This window comes from Antechinus flavipes, chromosome 1 (genome assembly GCF_016432865.1).
Source record: "Antechinus flavipes isolate AdamAnt ecotype Samford, QLD, Australia chromosome 1, AdamAnt_v2, whole genome shotgun sequence".
NCBI lineage: Eukaryota > Metazoa > Chordata > Mammalia > Dasyuromorphia > Dasyuridae > Antechinus > Antechinus flavipes.
Window position 1 is genome coordinate 113,203,696 of NC_067398.1, and position 19,479 is coordinate 113,223,174.

Consider the following 19,479-nt stretch of genomic DNA (forward strand, 5'->3'; position numbering starts at 1 on the left):
AATAAAATTCTTTGATTCATTTGGCATCAGTTCAGTGGGTCAGTAGATAGCCTTTCTCATTTGATTGAAAAACAATTCCTTCTGTTAATAACAACAACTGATACTTATATAGCATTTTAAACTTTGGAAGATTTGCTTGAGCTCACATAACTAGTAAGTATCAGAAAAGGGTTTATACTTTAAATTATTTAAATTGTTTTAGTTTATACCTTTTGTTTTACACTCCCCCTCCATCCAGAGGGATAGAGAAAGAGAGGGAGAAAACAGGGAGAGGGCCAGGGAGAGAAACAGAAACAGAGACAGAGAAGCATTTTACCAAAACTAGCATGGAGTATGCAGTATTTTATACCCAGAATGGGATTTCATTCAGAACTACAGTGAAAGACTACTTACTAGTGCTAAAGAATGGGCTTTAAAATTATAGCTCTATTTTTTATTCCTTCTATAACCACTGACAAGTCATTTTACCTGTTAGCTCTCAGTTTCCTGAACTATAAAATGAGAAGATAGGAATATAGTTCTTGGAGGGTCTTTTGTTTTCTAAGTCTGTGAAAGGACTCCAAGCACAACTCTGCCCTGTGTTGTCCTATACTACTTTTCAGTCCCTTGAGAGTCTGTGACTTCAGCTCTTAGGCATATCTTTACCTGGAATTTGTTGAGCAGTTACCTGCATTCCCTCCAACTCAAGAACTTTAATTAAAACATTTAGGTTCAAAAGATAATCAAGTTGAAAGAGACTTTAGCTTTAAGCCAACCTTCTACTAAGAATTCTAAGTTGCTCTTATAACTACTGTTACAAGTATTACTAATACTGTTATAGTTTTGATCTTGATCTTCAACTCCTGGTAGTTATAGCTACATAGTTGTACTACATTAGCTGGCAAACATTGTTCTGTTAAAAAATTATTGATCTATTTTGTTTTCATGCTGTGCTCATTTCCAAAGGAGTTAGTTTATTTTTAAATATGAGGAAACCCTGGTTACTTGCTATCAAGGAATTAGTTCTGCTGATGGATCTTGTTTGATAGTTATATAGATTCCTTCCTGCTTTTCTCGATTATCAAGTCCTATACTGAATTTCTTCTAGTATTTTTGTTTCTTGGTCTGAACCTTTGAAACTATACTTGAGAGTGAAGAGACAGTGTAGCATAATGGAAAGGACGTACTGAATTTTGAGTCTGAAGACCTATGTTCATATTCTTGTGTTCATTTTCTGTTACTTGTATGATCTAGTAATGGAACAAGCTGTCACCATTCTGAGAATTACCTGTAAAATAAAGGGGTCAGGCTATATTATGTCTAAGATTCTTTTTAGCCTAAAATCCTGTGATTCAGAGACTAGGTCCCCATGAGATCCTTAGTCACTCTGGAGAAGAGATCTAAGTTTCTTCTCTCTTGTTAATTATGCCCTATGGAAACCTACTGAACAAAAAATGTTTCCAAAACTCTGAAAAGCATGATAAAAATAAGTTTACTGGTAAATAAGGAGACTTTATAGAAAGAGAAATCATACTTGACTACTCTTATTTGGAGGAGTAACTATTCATGTCATGGAAACAAAAGAGAAAACATCCTACATTGTTATTATTGATATAATAAAAAACCTCACAGTTCTATATTACTTTAAGTTTTGTAAACTGCTTTTTTCAGAACAATTCTGTGTGGTAGACAGTATCAGTATAATTATTTCTACTTTTTAGATGAAGGCTTAAAAAGAGACTGTGACTTCTCTAAGCTCATAAAACTATGAGCTGAGTTCAGATCTGGAATTTAGCTCTAGGTCTTCTGACTCCTAAGTCTAGTGCCTAGTAATGTTTGCAACCTATCGAGACTGTGATTCAAAGGAAGGAGAGACAGTTAGATGTTGGGAGATATTCAAATGTTAAGGGAAATCATCCCTTAAATGGGACTTTGTACATAATGTGACCACTCTTGGCAATGAGAATACTGATGAAGAAAACTCTGCAGAAAGAGAAGGAGGTGGTGGCAGTGGGATATTTGATCAAATGACACAAATAGATGTGTAGTAACCTTGGGGTGGCATATATTCACTTATTTGCCAAGTGCAAGAATCTAGGTCTCATAGCATAAGCAAATTTGAATGTTGAGGTAAGTGTGCCTATGGATACGTATGACCATTGACATGGAGATGCCTAATAGGTTATTCAAATGTGGTCTCCTAATTTTGGAAGCTTAAGGTCTTTAAACTGGTTGTCTGAGATACAGTTGCTTTCACATGAATGACAAAAATCAAATGTTTGTTAAGTACCTGTCTTATGCAAAGCATTACTTAATATTAGATACTGAGTAAGATACAAAGACTAAGTAGACATGGTAAATGTCCTCAAGGAACTTCCATCATTATGGTGGTAGAAGATACTTAATAAATACTTGACTAATACAAAGTAAGATGTGAGTGCATAAATGAGTTATAGTGGGAATACCCTGAAAGTCCTGGGGAGGAGAGATCACTTTTATCTCAGAAAATCTCTTTATTAAGAGTTTCATGAAGGTGTTGGCAATCATTGGCATTGGATCATAAAAACTCAGAAATAAGCAGAACTGTATGTGATGATAAATTATGAAAGAGGAAGATTTTTAGTTTAAGAAACTGGGAACCCTTTGGGAGACAGTCTATTCAGATTGTTTGTCCTAACAGAGAAACATATACCACTTCTATAATCCAGATATTAGAAAAAAATGGATGTTTCTTTAAAAATTAGGCTTAGTAGGAAAACAAAAAGAATCTGAAAGTTGGAGGATGAAAGAATGTCACACAAAGTAGGAAGAAGGGGAAAAGGACAAAGAACATTTAAAACTATTAAGTTGAAAAAAGCCCCAAACCAACACCCGCCCCAAAACAAAACAAAACAAAAACAAAAATAACCCAAACTTGAGGTCCTTTCTGAAAAGGAAGTTGGTGCTTATCCTTTAAGGAATGAAAAAGTGCTGCCAAATATGTTAGGTGAGAGATCATCCAGAAAGTAACAGGGGGGAAGAAGAGGGAACAGACATTTACTAAGTATCAGTTATATGCCAGATATTGTATTAAGCACTTTGCAAATGATCTTTGTTGATACTCACAACAATCATGTGACTTGCTTTAATGGCCCCAATTTTTCATTGAGGAAATGAAGGCAGAATCCAGGATTACACATCTAGTAAATCTGGATTTGAATTTAGGGCTTTCTGATTCCAGGCCCAGCACTCTTATCCACTGCTCTACTTAGCTGCTCTGAGGCAGAAGAAGAGAGGAGTTATGGTGCTACTAAAAGAAATATAGAAAGCATTGCTAAGGATGACAAAATATTGAGCAACAAAAAACCCACTAAATTGCACATAACCTTTGAGTTTTTGATATCACACTAGGCATATACCTCCAAAAAATGGAAGAAGAAAAGAATAAAAAGATTTATAACAGCTCTTTTCATAGGAAAAAAAACTGGAAATGTAAGGGAGTATCCACCTATTGTGAAACACTCAACAAATTATGGTATGTACAGGTAATGGAATATTAATATGCCATAAGAAATGTTAGAATGAACAGTTTCAGAGAACACTGGGAAAATCTGTATGAATTGATATAAAACGAAGTGAGTAGAATCAGGAAAACTATATGAAAACAACAGTCTGAAACAAAAACGCTGAAAGACTAGAATTTTGAGGTTACAGGGATAAACCATGATCCCAGAGGAACAGAGATGAAACACAATACCTATTTCTTTACTTAACCATTTATTAAGTGCCTACTATATGTCAGGCTCTATCTTAAGTGCTTTATAAATATTATTTCATTTGATCCTCTCAACAAATCTGAGAGGTATTAGTGTCCTCATTTTTCAGATGTTTAAATTGAGGCATATAGAAGTTAAATGACTTGCCCAGAATCACATAGCTAGTAAGTATCTAAGGATGGATTTGAACTGAGGTTTTCCTGACTTCAGGCCCAGCATTCTAGCCACTGTGTCACTCAGCTGCCTTACTTAGAGGGGGTAATATACATTTTTGGACATGGCCATTAAGATTTTTGTTTCACTTGACTATTTATAATGATTACAAGGATTTTCCTTATGGGAAATGTAAAGGAGGGAAAATAAATGCTTTTAATTGGAAAAGTAAAATAGCTTCTCATCTCCCCCCAAAAAAGATTTTGGTCAGGAAACTGAAGAGCTTAAAAGGCACAGATGATGTATTACAATTTCTATTGTAATTCCAGAAGACAAAAACTGATTTGGGAAATGAAGTTAAGAAGATGGTATTATATGAATATAATTACTATTTCTGGACCACAGTTTAAAGTATTGTAATGAAGATCTGGATGGAGATAGCATATATCGCGATAGTGGCATGAGAAATTATAGAGAAAATTAGCTCTCAGCAATCATCTAGAAAGGACATCAGATCCAATAATGACTAAGAAATTCAAAGAGAAATTTAAGTAAGCTCCTTAATCTAGCCATGTACAAAAAGAGAGCTAGAAGATGTGGGTATGAAATAGATGTTCTACCAAAGAATCCAGAATGAGGTCAGATGAACAAACTAGAAATCTTAGCAATGCTCAGACCAAACATTCTTTGGGGAGGATAGATAACTACATACAGTTCTCCTCTGGGGATTCCTGAGGGATGACAGAAGCTTTCTGAGACAACCTTCTCCTGGTGGGCTAGAAGATCACTGAAATGTCTTATTTAGGGACAGCCAATTACCATTGGCACATTGAAGCCTGCCAGCATGCTGAGAATAGACATTAAAATGAGTGGAAGCTGCTCCTAGAAAGAAATCAAAGCACCAAGCATGGTCTAAATGCCCTATCCAAGAGTGCAGAAAGGGGCAGAGTTTTACCTTAGCATAAATTCCCAAATTAGGAACTGAGGCTGGAGATTTGATCAAACAGAAACAGATACTGATATCTTTGAGTAAAGAAGTACCTCAAAGGTCACTCTAGAAGAATAAAGTGCAATGATAATTAATACATAATAAGTACAATCAGAGCCTGAGGTGGGGAAGTGACTTAGCCACATACACTACAAAAGTATCTGGACGAAACAAAGCAAAAATGAAATAAGAGCTCTGGAAGAAAAAAAATATGAGAAAAAATAAATAGAAAGTAAAAAAAAAACTTATTAAAGGATTGGAATCCTTTCAAATAAGAATAAGCCACACAGATTACTTCATTAGATAATAAGAAATATTAGAATAAAACCAAAAGGTTGAAAAAAATAGAAGAAAATGAAAGGTATGAAAAAAATTTACCTGGAAAAAAGATGCCTTAATCCCATAATTTGAAAACCCACAAATAAAATCTTTATATATTTATTAAAACCAGATGACAAAGTGAAAATATAATCTACCAGTCACTTCTTAAAATGATTATCATAGGAATATCATATTCAAAATTGAGAGCTTTTAGGTAAAAGAAAAAAAATTATTGAAAGCATCCTGAAAGAAAGCATTCAAAGTCCCAAAGAATTACCTTCATAATCTTGCATGACTTCTTAGCAATAATTTATGGGAAAGAAAATCTTGTAAAAAAGGCTTACATTTTATCTTTTAACATTGAATATAACATTTTTGGATAAAATTGGGCCTTTGTTAGGAGAGAAAACTATCATTCCTGGTGAAAATATCAGATCTGAATAGAAATTTTGAATTGCAAACACAAGAGTAAAGAGAACCCTTGAAAGGACCAATTGATGATGAAATATTTATAATTTAATGAAAGAGAAGAGATGTGTCCCTTCAGAATGTTTATGTCTTCAAAGGTCACAGAAAAATAAATAAAGGGATTGGAAGGTCTAGAGACAATTTTCCATTTTGATTCTTTTTAGAGCAAAGAAGATTCATCTAGGTAATGAAGTGGATAAAACACTCAGCCTGTATTCAGGGAGATGCGAATTCAAATCTAGCCTCAGACACTTACTTGTTATATAACCCTGGGCAAGTCACTCAATTCTGTTAACTCAGGCTCCTCATCTGTAAAATGATCTGGAGGAGGAAATGGCAAATCACTCTAGTATGTTTGTCAAGAAAACCCCAAATAAGGTCACAAAGAATTGGTTGTAACTGCAAGTAGCAGAACAACAATAATTAGAGCAAAGAAAAGGGAAGAAAAAAAGAACCATACTAGGGCAGTAATAAAGTAGGAAGTGGAAATTAATATTTTTGTCAGTTGGAGGGCTACAAGAGAAGAGTTTATAAACATGGAGAAAGGGGTGAGTGGAATGGGTATAACATGAACTTCACTCTCTTCTGAACTGGTTAGAGTGAGGTGAATATACACATGCATATTCACAGAGGTTAGTGTAGAAACAGATTAAATTTAAAAAGGAAATTGAGATGGATGTAAGAGGAAGGATGGCTAGCGTCAGGGGAGCAATAGTCATGAGCAAAATAGAACAAAATAGCTTCAGAGGCGTAATCATAAAGAGAGGATTGAAAAACAAAGTATAAAGTGGGCCAGTGATTTTGGTAAGGGCCAGGGGTAGACAGGAAGATCAGGATTGCTTTAGTTACAGAAAAATAGTATTAATTGTATTCTTTGCTTTTTTCATCACCTTCTGCTTTGTACAGAGAAAAGCAAAGAGAAAAGAGACCAAATGAAGGGAAATACACAAAATCATAATCATGAAGAAAGATGTAATGAGCTTAAATACAACTGAAGAGGAGAGCAGATTGGATTAGAAAAGTGCTTTGCAAATCTTAAAGTGTTATATAAACATTTGTCTCAGATAAGGCAACAGTAAAAATGGATATGTTTAGAAGAGTAAAGAAGTGAACTACATTATTCTTAAAAGCATAGTAGACAATAATACAATAACAATAATCCATCCATCCATTCATCTGTCATCTTGAATAGCATAACATCAACGTACTTTAAAAGTTAACTAGCTTTAGGGATCTCAAGCAGTTTTGGGGTGGGGTGGGAGTCAAGAAAGGCTTCTTGCAGGAGATCAGGATTGAGATGAATCTTAGAAGAAAGAGAGCCTCTTTGATATGGAGGTAAGGTGTAAGGGATAGCCAGAACAAAGATCTCGAGATAGAGAATGGAATGCCATTTTGTGAGGAACAAAGATATTTTGGTTGAATCCCAGAATATATGTCCAAAGAGGTTGCAAAGATAGGTAAAATTTGTGTAGGGCTTTAAAAACTGAAGAGGAAGGGTTGTATTTTGTTCTAGAGAAAATAGAAAGCTTTTGGACTTGCTTGAATAAGGGAGTCATAGCTGTTTCTGTACATGAGGAAAATTAGTGTAGCAGCAGTTTAGAAAGGGCTGTTGGGGACTAATTGGAGGTATGTTATTGCAAAAAACTTGGGAAAGAAGTGGTGAGGACCTGAACTAAGGTGGTAGCTCTGTAAGTAGAGAGAAAGAATCAAATGTGAGGGATATGAAGATAGAAAAGGCAAGATTTGTTTCTTGATTAGATATGTGAGATGATATAGTGTGAAAGGCCAGAATAGTACTGACATAATGAAACAGACACTGGAAGAATGATAGGGTCTTCAGCAGAAATAGGGAAATTTGGAAGAGGGGAGTGTTTTGCAGGGAGAGATTTAATTTAAATTTAATTAAATTTAACTTTAATTTAGATTTTACCTTTAAGAATTCTTTAGACATTCAATTTGAAATGTTCAGACGGCAATTGTGGATTTAGGACTAAAGCATAGGGGAAAGATAGGCTAGCTATATAGACCTTTGAGTCCTCTGTATAAAGATGATGGTTAAATCTATAGGAGCAAATGAAGATACTGAAAGAGAGAAAATAGAGGGATAAGATAATAGGAAAGAAAGAAGCAAGCATTTACTAAGCACCAGCTACATGCCAGTTACTGTGCTAAGTGCTTTACAAATATCTCTTGATTTTCACAACAGTCTTGGAAGATAGATACTATTATTATCCCCATTCTACAATGGAGGAAACTGAAGCAAATGGGCCATGGCTGGCCCAGAGATGATCACAGAGCTGTTAAGTATCTGAGGCAAGATGTGAAGTGAGGCTTGGAACTGTATCCATTATACTCTCTAGCTACCTCAATGTGGTCCACAACAAAATCTTAGGGAAATCCTAAAGCAAATATGCATAGGTGTGCATAATGAACTAGGGAAACAGACCGAAAATTAGTTGTCAACTAGGGTCACAAAACACCAGGGAAGAGAGAATCTATGAATATAGGATTGTCAGCAGTGTCTGAAGTTGAGGAAGATTAAGTTGGAGAAAAAGCATCAGATTTGGAAATGCAGAAATTATTGCTCACTTTGGAGAGAGTGATTTCTTTTCAGTGAGGTTGCCAATTTAATTACAAAGGTTTGAATGGTGAGAGGAGAGGACGTGAAGAAAGAAGGAATGTAGGATAGAGAATTTTTAGACATATTGGAAGGCAATTGGAAAGCCAATTTATAGGGAGATAAGAATTTAAGAGAAGAGTGTGATGACTGAGGATACAGTCTATTAGTAAAAACAGAAGAGGATGGGACAAATGCACATGTATAAGGGTGGCAAGGAGAAGGGTCATGTCTTTGTCAGACCCTGAGGGGAAGGAGGAAGGCGCTATAGATGATATTATAAAGTGAGTGGAAGAAAAAAGGACACTCATGTTAAATAGCCTTTCTCTCATTTTCAGTAGAGGCAAAGTCCTCAGCTGAGAGTGAGGGGAGAAGACAAGTTTTGGAATAGCTTCTGTGAGAATTGATATATAGTAAAAGAAAACTAGTTTCTTGCCATAGTGTGGACTCATTTGACACTGAATATCATAAATTTGTAAGTTATCAAGTCAGTGTATAGTTGTAAGGTTTATTCCAGTTGTATTTAGCACTTGTGAATAGAAATCCAGGGCTGATCCAAGAGAACAGCAATGATACAGTAAGGGGTCAAGAGATTCTTAATAAGGGTACAGAAGTCCCTTTCAGACCTGAAACTATTTCTATGGAATCCGATTGATTTAAATGAGCATTTATTGAAAACACTTCATTAAAAGGCTCCTTGCTAAGTTACAATAGTAGTAGACTTTTCTTTTGACTTCCCATCCCAGAGTCCTACCTTTCATCTCATTGTTCTTTATTTGTTCTTTAACAATGGCTTTGCTACAACCTAGAAGAAGTCTTGCTACTTAGAATTATAGTTAATGCAATAATATCTTAAATTCATAAAGGGTTTTGCTGTATCCAGATACTTTTCAAATCTATTACTTTGCTCAATCTTGACAACACACCCAGGAGGTAGTCCGTGTAGTATTATTGTCCTTACTTTACAAGTAAGAAAGTGGCATGTCTGAATAGCACATCAAACTAGTGGTAGAACTAGTCTCCTCACATATTTTTTCTTTTCAGTACAATTTCTCAAAGAAACAAAGGTTCTAGAAGTGGACAAAAGAACATTAAAGGATATTTTAATCTTCATTCAACCCCTTCATTTTTCAGACATATAAACTGAGGCTAAATGACTTGCTTTAGATCACATAGGTAGAAATTAGCAGATTTGGGCTTGGAAATCAGGCCTTTAGATTCCCATTTCCGGAAATTTTTCCTCTGTATCACGATGCCTGTCTCTCTGTAGTTGAGGCAGATATTTTTCTAAAAAGATAAGTATGAGATCCCTCTTGTCTTTAACTTTGTGAATTCCTATACGGAAGGGAAGATGAAGAAAATGTGTAGTAGTTTCATAGTGAATTGTAGCTTTAGATTTCTTTCAAGAAGTATAGAGCAGCCAGCCCAAGGAAAAGACCTCTCAAGAATTATGTCATATGAGCTTCAGGGAAGTATTGATAATGGAAAATGCATCCTAAAATGTCCTTTAGCAGTAGGAACTGGAATAGTTTTCTGAGTTAAACAATTGCTTTTGTTATCTGCTTTGCATTTAGACCTGGTCTAATAGTAGTGTTGCTGGCTAGTCACCATAATGACTTGGGAGAAGAATTTTCAGGTGATGGAGCTGTGTTAAGGAGCCTCTAAAGAAAAGACTTAGTTTTTCAGAACCCCTACCCTGCCTGAATCTTATTGGTGGTTAAGTGCTCAGTTAATGTTTGTTGACCAATTGGTTTTGATGTTAACAAGCAAAATAAGCTTTCTAAAAACTTTCATTGCAGGGAGCATAGTTTTCTTTAGACCTTTCCTGTTTTTTTTTAAACCCTTTTTGCTTTTATTTTTGGAAGAAATTGTCATTGTATACCTTTTCATGAAAACATTCTTTTTTCTTTCTTTCTTCCTTTCTTTTTTTTTTTTTTTTTTTTTTGGTTCTTTTTGATTTTGAACAATAGACATTTATTGTTGTGGTTTTGGTTGAATGATCTGATTTTCTTGGTGAGGATATTCCCACCATCAGTGTAGATCACAAACCCTCTTTGCCTTGTTAGATGGTTTTTAAAAATCGTTATGACTGAATCATTACTCGGAGGCCAGTTTTGTTTTGAACTTCTTTCAGATTACTGAGATTAGTCCTTACATGATAACTCACAGTTGTCACCAGATTTAACATCTTTCCAATTTGGACAGACCTACTAGAATTTGTATTCTTCTGAAATACAGCCTTTGGAAACTCAGTATCATCTTTACAGCATAATGAGGTACAGGAGGAAGAGAGTAGAATAATAATCAAAGCAACTCCTACTTCTCTAGAATTTACAGATCATTTTCCTCACAATAGTGATATGAAGTTGGGAATGCAAGTTTTATTATCCTCATTTTGTAGATGAGTCAAGAAAGATTAAACATCTTCCCTGGATTCTTGCTTGTACTTCCAGTCTGTGCTAGAGTTGGAACTCAGACCAAGCTCTTATCACTCTAAAATGAATGTTTTTTTTTTTTTTCAAACTATACCACACTCTTTTTCAAGGACCTGGTTTATACTCTTCCTAGCTTTTCTGTCTTTCTTTTCTAGGGGGTTGGTTCTGGAATGAGGATGAGGAGGATGAAGATGAAGATGAAGAAGAAGGTCCTCTAGAGACCCCTGAGGAATCAGAACCACCGGGAGTATGGTCAGCAGCCTATGGTGTAGGAGATGTCCCTGGAACCTGGGGACCTGATGATTCCATCCAGGTCCAGCCATCCGACTTGTGGGGAGGAGACCCTGCAAATATGGGGATGGTCCCTGAAGGACAAGAGATGAAGCCCATTCTTCATAGTGGGGAAGGAGGTGCCCCACTCCTGCCTCCCTGGGCCTTCTCAGCAGTGGTAGAAGCAGCCGGGGGCAGGCCAGAGACAACGTGTGATGTGTGTGGGAAGGTGTTTCCTCATCGGTCAGGGCTGGCCAAGCATCGTCGCTACCATGCAGCTGTGAAGCCTTTTGGTTGTGAAGAGTGTGGGAAGGGCTTTGTTTACCGTTCTCACCTGGCTATTCACCAGCGTACACACACCGGAGAGAAGCCCTTCCCCTGCCCAGACTGTGGCAAGCGCTTTGTCTATAAGTCCCACCTGGTAACCCACCGACGCATCCACACAGGTGAGCGGCCCTATCGCTGCTCCTTCTGTGGGGCTGGCTTTGGCCGCCGCTCCTATCTGGTGACACACCAGCGCACCCACACAGGTGAGCGGCCCTACCCTTGTCCCCAGTGTGGCCGCAGCTTCAGTCAGAGCTCGGCCCTCGCCCGTCACCAGGCTGTCCACACTGCTGAGAAGCCTCACTGCTGCCCTGACTGTGGACGGGCCTTTAGACTTCGAGCAGATTTCCAGCGTCATCGAAGGGGTGGGAAGTGCTCTGATCTTAGAGAAGAGGCAAGAAGAGAAGAGAGCGAGGGACCCGAGTTGGGTGGGGAGAGTCTGGACCCTGTAAATGAAAGCCCTGTTATAGATAGAAATTACCCTGAATTGGGGAATGGCTTTGGGGAAGGGGAAGGTCCTTCTCACCCTCTTGACTTCCACTTCCCCCTGCCCCCTAAATCTTGGCTTCATGGAGAGAATCTCCCCATGTTAGCTCTTCAGGATTTTGGAGAAAGGGTGGCCCATGAGTTGGTCGATGCCTCACCTATCCCTAGTCATTTAGGAAGTCAGATCTCTCTAATTGATGGGACAGCAATGCCTTGCGACCCCTGTGCCCCTGGACTGCTATCTTTCGGACCTTCAGTGGGGAGCCTCCTTTCCGACCCCCAGCCTTCTTCCATGTTGGAAGAAGAAACTCCATGGATATGCTCTGACTGTGGAAAGACCTTTGGGCGTCGGGCGGCTCTGGCTAAGCACCAGCGCTACCATGCTGGGGACCGGCCACATCGCTGTGCAGACTGTGGCAAGAGCTTTGTGTATGGGTCTCACCTGGCTCGGCACCGGCGCACACACACAGGTGAACGTCCTTTCCCCTGCCCAGAGTGTGGGGCTCGTTTTGCCCGTGGCTCTCACTTGGCTGCCCATGTGCGTGGTCACACTGGGGAGAAGCCCTTTGTGTGTGGGGTGTGTGGGGCTGGATTTAGCCGGAGGGCTCACCTGACGGCCCATGGACGGGCACACACAGGAGAACGGCCCTATGCCTGTGGGGAGTGTGGGCGGCGTTTTGGGCAGAGTGCGGCCTTGACTCGGCACCAATGGGCGCATGCGGAAGAGAAGCCACATCGGTGTCCCGACTGTGGCAAGGGCTTTGGCCATAGTTCAGACTTTAAGAGGCACCGAAGAACCCACACTGGGGAAAAGCCCTTCCGTTGTGCGGACTGTGGTCGGGGTTTTGCCCAGCGCTCCAATCTGGCCAAGCACCGGCGGGGTCACACAGGTGAGCGGCCCTTCCCCTGCCCCGAGTGTGGGAAGAGGTTCTCACAGCGGTCGGTGCTGGTCACCCACCAGCGAACGCATACAGGGGAGAGGCCATATGCGTGTGCAGCCTGTGGCCGCAGGTTTTCTCAGAGCTCCCATCTCCTCACCCATATGAAGACTCATCGCGGAACAACAACAACTGGGCCAGCAGCAAAAGCAGAAGGGGCAGGGCAGAACCAAGCCAGTAGGCCTTCAGGGGAAAAGGAGGACAATAGTAATCCCAAGGTGGAATTTGGGGGAAACTCTAGTAGCTTTGCATCTGAGGAACCTACTATGTTCCCTGGCCCATCCTGCTCTTATGAGGAGACCCTCATGTGAGGTGGGTGAGGAGGGAGCTGGGAGGAGGCATATCCCAAGAGACCATTTGTCTCTTCCCTTTATGACTCCCCTTGCACAGGGAGCTGAGTATAGGGAATAACCCCTGTGAGGTCTCCTGGGGGTCACCTGACTTCATGCTCCCTCCTCCTTCTCTCTCCAGACAGTGACCCAGGCAGGAGGGAGTTCGGCTTAAGTTGCTTTCTCTGAAGCCCCAGGCACTTCCCCAGCCCCTCACAGTTACGGTTCTCTCCTGCTCCAGTTCTCTAGTAGGAAGCTGCCTTTCTGAAGGGGCCTAGCTGGTATCCAAGAGGTGGCCTTGGGGTAGAGCGGGGTGAGAGCTGGGATTTGGGAAAGATTGAAGGAGAGAAAAGATGCAGAAGAGTGAAGGTTGGCATCACAGCGTCCTGGAATATGATTCCATTCGGGGTTTAAATAGTAGAGCAAACCAATAGTCAGGAATGGTGATGTTATTTATTTTACTCTGATGCAGAATTGGGTGGGAAAAACCCTTTCTTCTCTGAAAGCCTGGGTTTGAGCAAGAGAAGGAGGCTCTTGCTTGGTAGCATGGGACTAGATAGGGGGAGCAGGGCCGTCTGTGAATCAAAGCTCAAGTCTGGGTGGCAGGTGCAGTGGGTGGAGCAGAGTGACTTTTAACTTGCAGGTATGGAATTCCCCCTTCCCTCTTTCTCACCTAGCTTTGTAAAAAATGTTTGGCTAATGGGTGACTTCAGTCAATTCAGTTCATTTTAATATCGATTAGAAAGTGGTGTAAGAACCTGGTAATTTCTATTGATGTCAACTGGCATTAGCCTGGCAACTTCAGTCACTATTCTAGGGTTAAAACTAGATGATTTCTAAGGTCCCTTCCATCTCTAATATTCTCTTTTCTATGTTCTAAAGTCCTTTCCAGTTATGGTATTCTATGTTTTAAGGTCCTGTTCACTTCTGACATTCTATTTTTAATGTTTTAAGGTTCCTTCCAAATTCAGTTTTCTGTGTTCTAAGGCCCCTTCCACTGCTAACATCTTCTGTTCTAAGGTCTCTTCCAGTTCTGACATTCGATGTCCTAAGGAACCTCTTTAGCTCTGTCATTTTTATGTTCTATATTTTTGTGGATCAGTGGATAAGAAAACTTAGAGGAATTCCAAAGAGATTGGCTCTATGTTCCTAGCCTAAGGGAATTGAAATGGAACTGAGAAAACTTTTAATGTGACTTTTTTGCGATCATGCTTTGAAGTTGAATCATAATACCAACTGATGGAATTAGTAGTCAAGAATGTTAGTCACTGTCTCCTCTGCTGGAAATCCTAAGTATTCTGGAGGGAGGATGGATCGGCTGGGAAAGGTTGGGTCGTTTGAGGCCTCCTGCTTCAAAAGTGAATGTGCTTCCCACGGCACCACGGTCCACAGCCACATTTCTTGGCTGCCTGAAGGCAGTCTTAGTCAGATGGGCCGGTTTGCCTTGTCATCACCCACAGGTAGCACGTCTTTGACAATAATAGTCAAGAGGGTTCTCATTCCAGTCATCTCCCCAGAAGTCTTGGCTGTCTCTACCTCAGCTTGGGAGCTAGAGACAAAAGACTTCATTGCACAGAGGGGCCTGTGGAAAACCACACATTTATGTGAACCGTAAGGCTGCTTCTAGTGAGTTCTATGAGCCGTGTGGATTCCCTCTCTTGTGAGTTAGAGTGAAATAGATTAATGTTCATTGTTTCCACATAAACTCACCTGGAGGTGAAAGTCACTGGGAAAAGGCTCTGCTGCTTCCCAGTCTTCCCTATAGCCAGAGATCCTCTGCACTAGCGTTTTCACACAGACGTCAGACTGTCTCCGGAAGGCGGTGTGGTTCACTTAGCACCTTTCTTCTGAACTTTAACACTTGATAGACTTTCAGTATAATTAAGCACTGCTGGGAGTGATGGACTGAAGGAGGTCATAGAATCTCTTTCTTAGAGGTCTTTAGGAGTAGGATAGAGGCCGGGGAACGGGCCAGATGACCTCTGGAGGCCTTTTCCAGTTCTTTTTCTATAGTTAGTTCATTACTAGAGGTGAGTCATATTTCTGTTTACAAGCATTACTCCCATAGAAGAGTAGCATTCCTGTTTCGTGGAGCAGGGAATGGAGACACTAAGAAGTTAAGTAATTTGCACAAGAATGATGGTGAATTAATGACCAAGTTAGGATTCAGAACAACCAATATTTGTTGAATGCCTATTATGTGCAAAGTACTCTAGTTTAAACTGCACAATTAGTTTAAAGAGCAGCGAAGGGCATCTTGGGAAATAATCAGCAAACCATTTTGTTTCTTTGCCAGTCTGAACGGTACCAAAAATTGCCATTTTGAATCCAATTTCATTCATTACAACTACAACTCACTTGCTATAATGTAGGCATGGCATTGAGGGCCAGGAGGGAAGAGAGGCAGGGCTGCTGAGGGTCTTTGTGGGAATTGGGGTTGGGAAGCACAAGTAGTTGGTGGGGTTGGGAGGTGGGCCTTAGAAAGGGGGGAGGGGGGTTGGGAACGTAGAAGGGAAGGGTTAAAAATTGATATGGGGATAGGGGTGAATAGGAGGGGAGGGGACAAAGGGGATATGTGGTGATGCAGAGGGGATTAGCAATGTTTGGGGGAAATCACTGTATTGATCACTTATGCAGCATTATCTTGGCTTTTGGCTCAGTTATACCTGGGCAAGAAAGATATTGTGCCTGAGCTATGGGCAGTGTCCTACATAGCAATTTCTGCCCTTACTCTAGGAGAAATAGAAGCCCTAGAAATGGGGTGTCAGGGAGGGAAGTGGATTTGTGTGCTGCGTTCCTGGAGAGCAAAGGAGCTGCGGAAACCACAGACGTTTTTGGTAGCAGTGCCGGGATCCAGATGCCATCCCTTTCCACATCTGGCATGTCTCTTCACGTGCATGTCTTGTGTTCCTTTTGGCCCCCTTTCTTGCCTCCCCTCTCCCCTAAATGCATCCATCCCATACTCACCCTTGTCAGCTGGAGAACCTAGCTTTAATAAAAGAATGGAGAAATCGAGCTTGACTTGACTCCCTTGCTGTCGACAACTTGGGTCCTTCATCAAAGGAATTTTCCATGATGAATGAGAGGCCTAGTGCTTTTTATTTTATTTGGTTTTATAAGTTTGCCAGATGAAGTGGCAATGTTTTACATTTTAAGGGGGGTTTTCTTACTGTATACTACATTAACATATTCTCTACTTTAAAGGAGTCATTTGGTAAGAAGGGTGAAGTTTGCAGGGGCTCCTGCAATTGATCCCAATTCTTTTCATTTGATGGCTCAGTTAGTTTTCACTCAGATTTACACTTTAGGCTTATTAGTACTAGGTTACAGGGTTTGGACTAGTGTAGAGGGTGGGATGTTAGCTTTTGGCACATAAAACCATAAAATCATGACTCTTATAGTCATTGACAATAGTCAGTTTTTGACTTAACAGTATAGTTGTTAAATGAAAGATACTATCTAATCCTCTTGTTGCCATTCACTGAAATGCACAATTTGTTCCCTAGCAAGATAATAATATTGGACAAAAACTGTGTCTCACCAATTTTCTGGCTATCTAGTAAGTACCATATGGAGATGATATTACTCTGTTCAGAGTGCTGCAGTCTTGAGCAGAATTCACCATTGAGGCCCCATCATTTCTGTCTCTTTGAGATTCTGAAGGTTTGGTAAGAACAGATCCATTTGTTCTTAAAAGGTTTCCAGTAATTTTTTGGTTCCTGTTTTTTCCCACTAGGACCCAAAGATTTTTTAAAATAAAATAAGGTAGATAGAAGGCTGAAAATAATGAACTGAATGTTAGCTTTAGATGTGACCTTTTGCCATTATGAAATGAAGCAGCCCTACTCTAAAGATAAGGCAGTTTGATGATTTTTAAATCTAAAAGTATACTCCTAGGAATAGCTTCTAAATAAGTTAATAATTTAGAGTTTCTAAAGTAAATTTCTAAAACCTAAATCATTGCTTCACACAGTACAGAATTTCCATAGGAAAAATAAACTTTTATTTCAGAAATATACTTTGAAGATTGAACATTAAAAGCAAAGCAAACTGCTACCCAGTGAAGAAAGGACTTCTGAAGAGCTATTCAGAAAATCCAGGTAATAATTTGCTCTGGTATGACAGTCCAAGTAAAGAATAGGGTGTGACAGAGAAATGAGCTCACTAATCACACTAAACATCTTGAGCTTCCCTCTTGTAGCTCCCTCTCTTTGTCTTAGTCCTCTCCTTTTCTCTCCCAGAATTCACATTCACATCTTTTTCTTCCTGTAATTTTTTCTTCTCTATCAGTTATTCATGTTTTACTGTTCTCTTACTTCCTCCCCCTTTTTTGTGTCTCCCTTAATTATAAAAACTCATATTTTAATAACACTTTGTAATTTTCCCTCAACACAGGTGGGTGTAGTGCATTTATATTCCCATTTTATAGATGCAGAATCAGACTGGGATGCAGAGTGATGTGCCCAAAGTCACACAGCTAGTGAGGGTGACTCCCAGGAGTCAAACCTGGAAATACTTTTTGGTGGCTCTTTCTTATTATTATTATAAATTGGATGTTTCCAATTCTTAATTTAAAAATGAAAGCAAGTTATTGCTGTCACTTGTCTTAGGGTGACAAAACTTAAAATAAATTGCTCTTTGTAGCCCTTATTGATTTTTGTGGATAGAAATTGTTGGTAAAAAAAGATATTCCCATTTCTGGTTCACTGTTAATTTTCTTGTTTAAAATTTTAAAAAATGTTCCCATGCACATAAAATTCACTCCATCTGTGCCATTTTTCACTGACAGAACTCCAGTTTAGCATGGAGACCATATGGAGACTACATTCCTTGGCATGAATGATTCTGGTACTTGTTGATTTTGGGGAAGGAGTAGATATTAAGAGGCACCAGTGGTGAGTGGGACACTCTCATTAGGGCTCGCAGATGCTTTTGCTCAGATACTCAGATTGCCTTATGGTTCTCGGTGGGAACTACCTTTGTTTTGACTCTTCATACCCCTTGACTCCTCATGTGAACTTCCCAGTTCCCTCAAACATCTCTCTCCTTTGCTATCTTTTAGCTTCCCCTTGTTTCTCTTTTCCTTTCTCTTGTCTTGGATTGACTCCTTTCCTGGCTTTTTCTAATCACCTAGCTTGTGCTTTCTGTTTACCTGTTGCAACATTCCCCAGCTCCGAGTGTGTTGGGAGACTTTGTTGAGTCCTCTGGGGAGCTGCACAAGTGATAAAGTCCAGCCCACTGTGGAATCTCAGGGACTATGTATATCTGGCAAGTTTTGTAGCTTGTGTTATGGAAGTTTTTCTTTCAGCCTACACAGAAAAGGGATGAGAGATGACATGGTGTAAATGTGTACTAAGGAGAACTAACCTTAAATTGGTGTAAGCTGTAAATGCAAACACCTATTAGTTCCTTCCTAATGTAAAACCTCATTTCCACATAACTACACAGAAAGCAGTGTACAGGTAGGTATTCTTTTATTTACATGTGTTCCTGCACAATTCAATTCTAATAAATGTTATTTACTTGTCTATTCTGTGTAAGGCATTGTGTTCTAGGTTCTGGATGTATAAAGATGAGTACCACCAAGGCCTTGCCCTTAAGGAATTTGTTATCTTTTGGGAATAAAGATAGAACTTCAGCACAAGTAACTATGATGCAAGGGAGAATGTATAGAGGAGAGGTCCAAACTGATAAAAGGACCCTGAAGGAGTCCTTTTAGCAGGTTCTGGGAACATCCCTTGCAGGGCCCAAAAATGCATTTCCACATCAGATGGAGTTGTTACACAATAAGGAATGTTTCCCCTTTATCTCTTATCTCCTCAGATAACCTGCCTTCTACTCCTCCCTCTCCACCCCCCCAAGAAAAGTTTAAAGTTTTGGCCAGGAAGTCTACCCCCTTCACTCCACCCATCCACGTACACTTTCCATTTTCTTAATATTCTATTTGTAGCTTTACAATGCAGTTTTCCCATCCCACCCCTTGGAATCCCTCCTTCTCTTCAAAGATTAACAGAAAAAGCACTTCCAACATGATGCTACTTCCCCTCTCCTGCTCCTGGCTAATTTCCCCCTGTAAAGCGCTATATAACTTTGTATTTTTGGGTGTATATATGTTCTTTCCTTATATGGAATGTTGGTTTCCTAAGGGTAGGGACTTACACTTTTTATCCCCAGGACCTATCAATCATTGCCTGACACATGCCAAATACCATTTTCATAGCTGGTTTCTAATCCAACCTCTTTACTTTAGACATGAGGAAACAGAATGAGTAGTTAAGTAGCTTATCTAAGGTAAATGAAAGAGCCATAATTCAAATTCAGTATTTTTTTCATTATACCACTACCCATCTGTCTATTTGGGATTTATATATTTCCTGCTTTCAAAAATGACATGAGGCAACTTATAATGTGGTCAC

At 39.7% G+C, this 19,479-nt stretch overlaps 1 protein-coding gene across 3 annotated transcripts in view; it reads left to right on the forward strand.

Moving 5' to 3' along the window:
* ZNF316 (zinc finger protein 316) overlaps positions 1-16,078 on the forward strand; it is a 36,745-nt gene extending 20,667 nt beyond the window's left edge. For all 3 annotated transcript variants that reach the window (XM_051988159.1, XM_051988172.1, XM_051988166.1), the window contains one exon: positions 10,872-16,078. In XM_051988159.1, coding sequence (XP_051844119.1) covers positions 10,872-13,045 — 2,174 coding nt within the window. In that variant the 3' untranslated portion in view covers positions 13,046-16,078. The remainder of the gene's footprint in view (positions 1-10,871) is intronic.
* Positions 16,079-19,479: the final 3,401 nt, after the last annotated feature.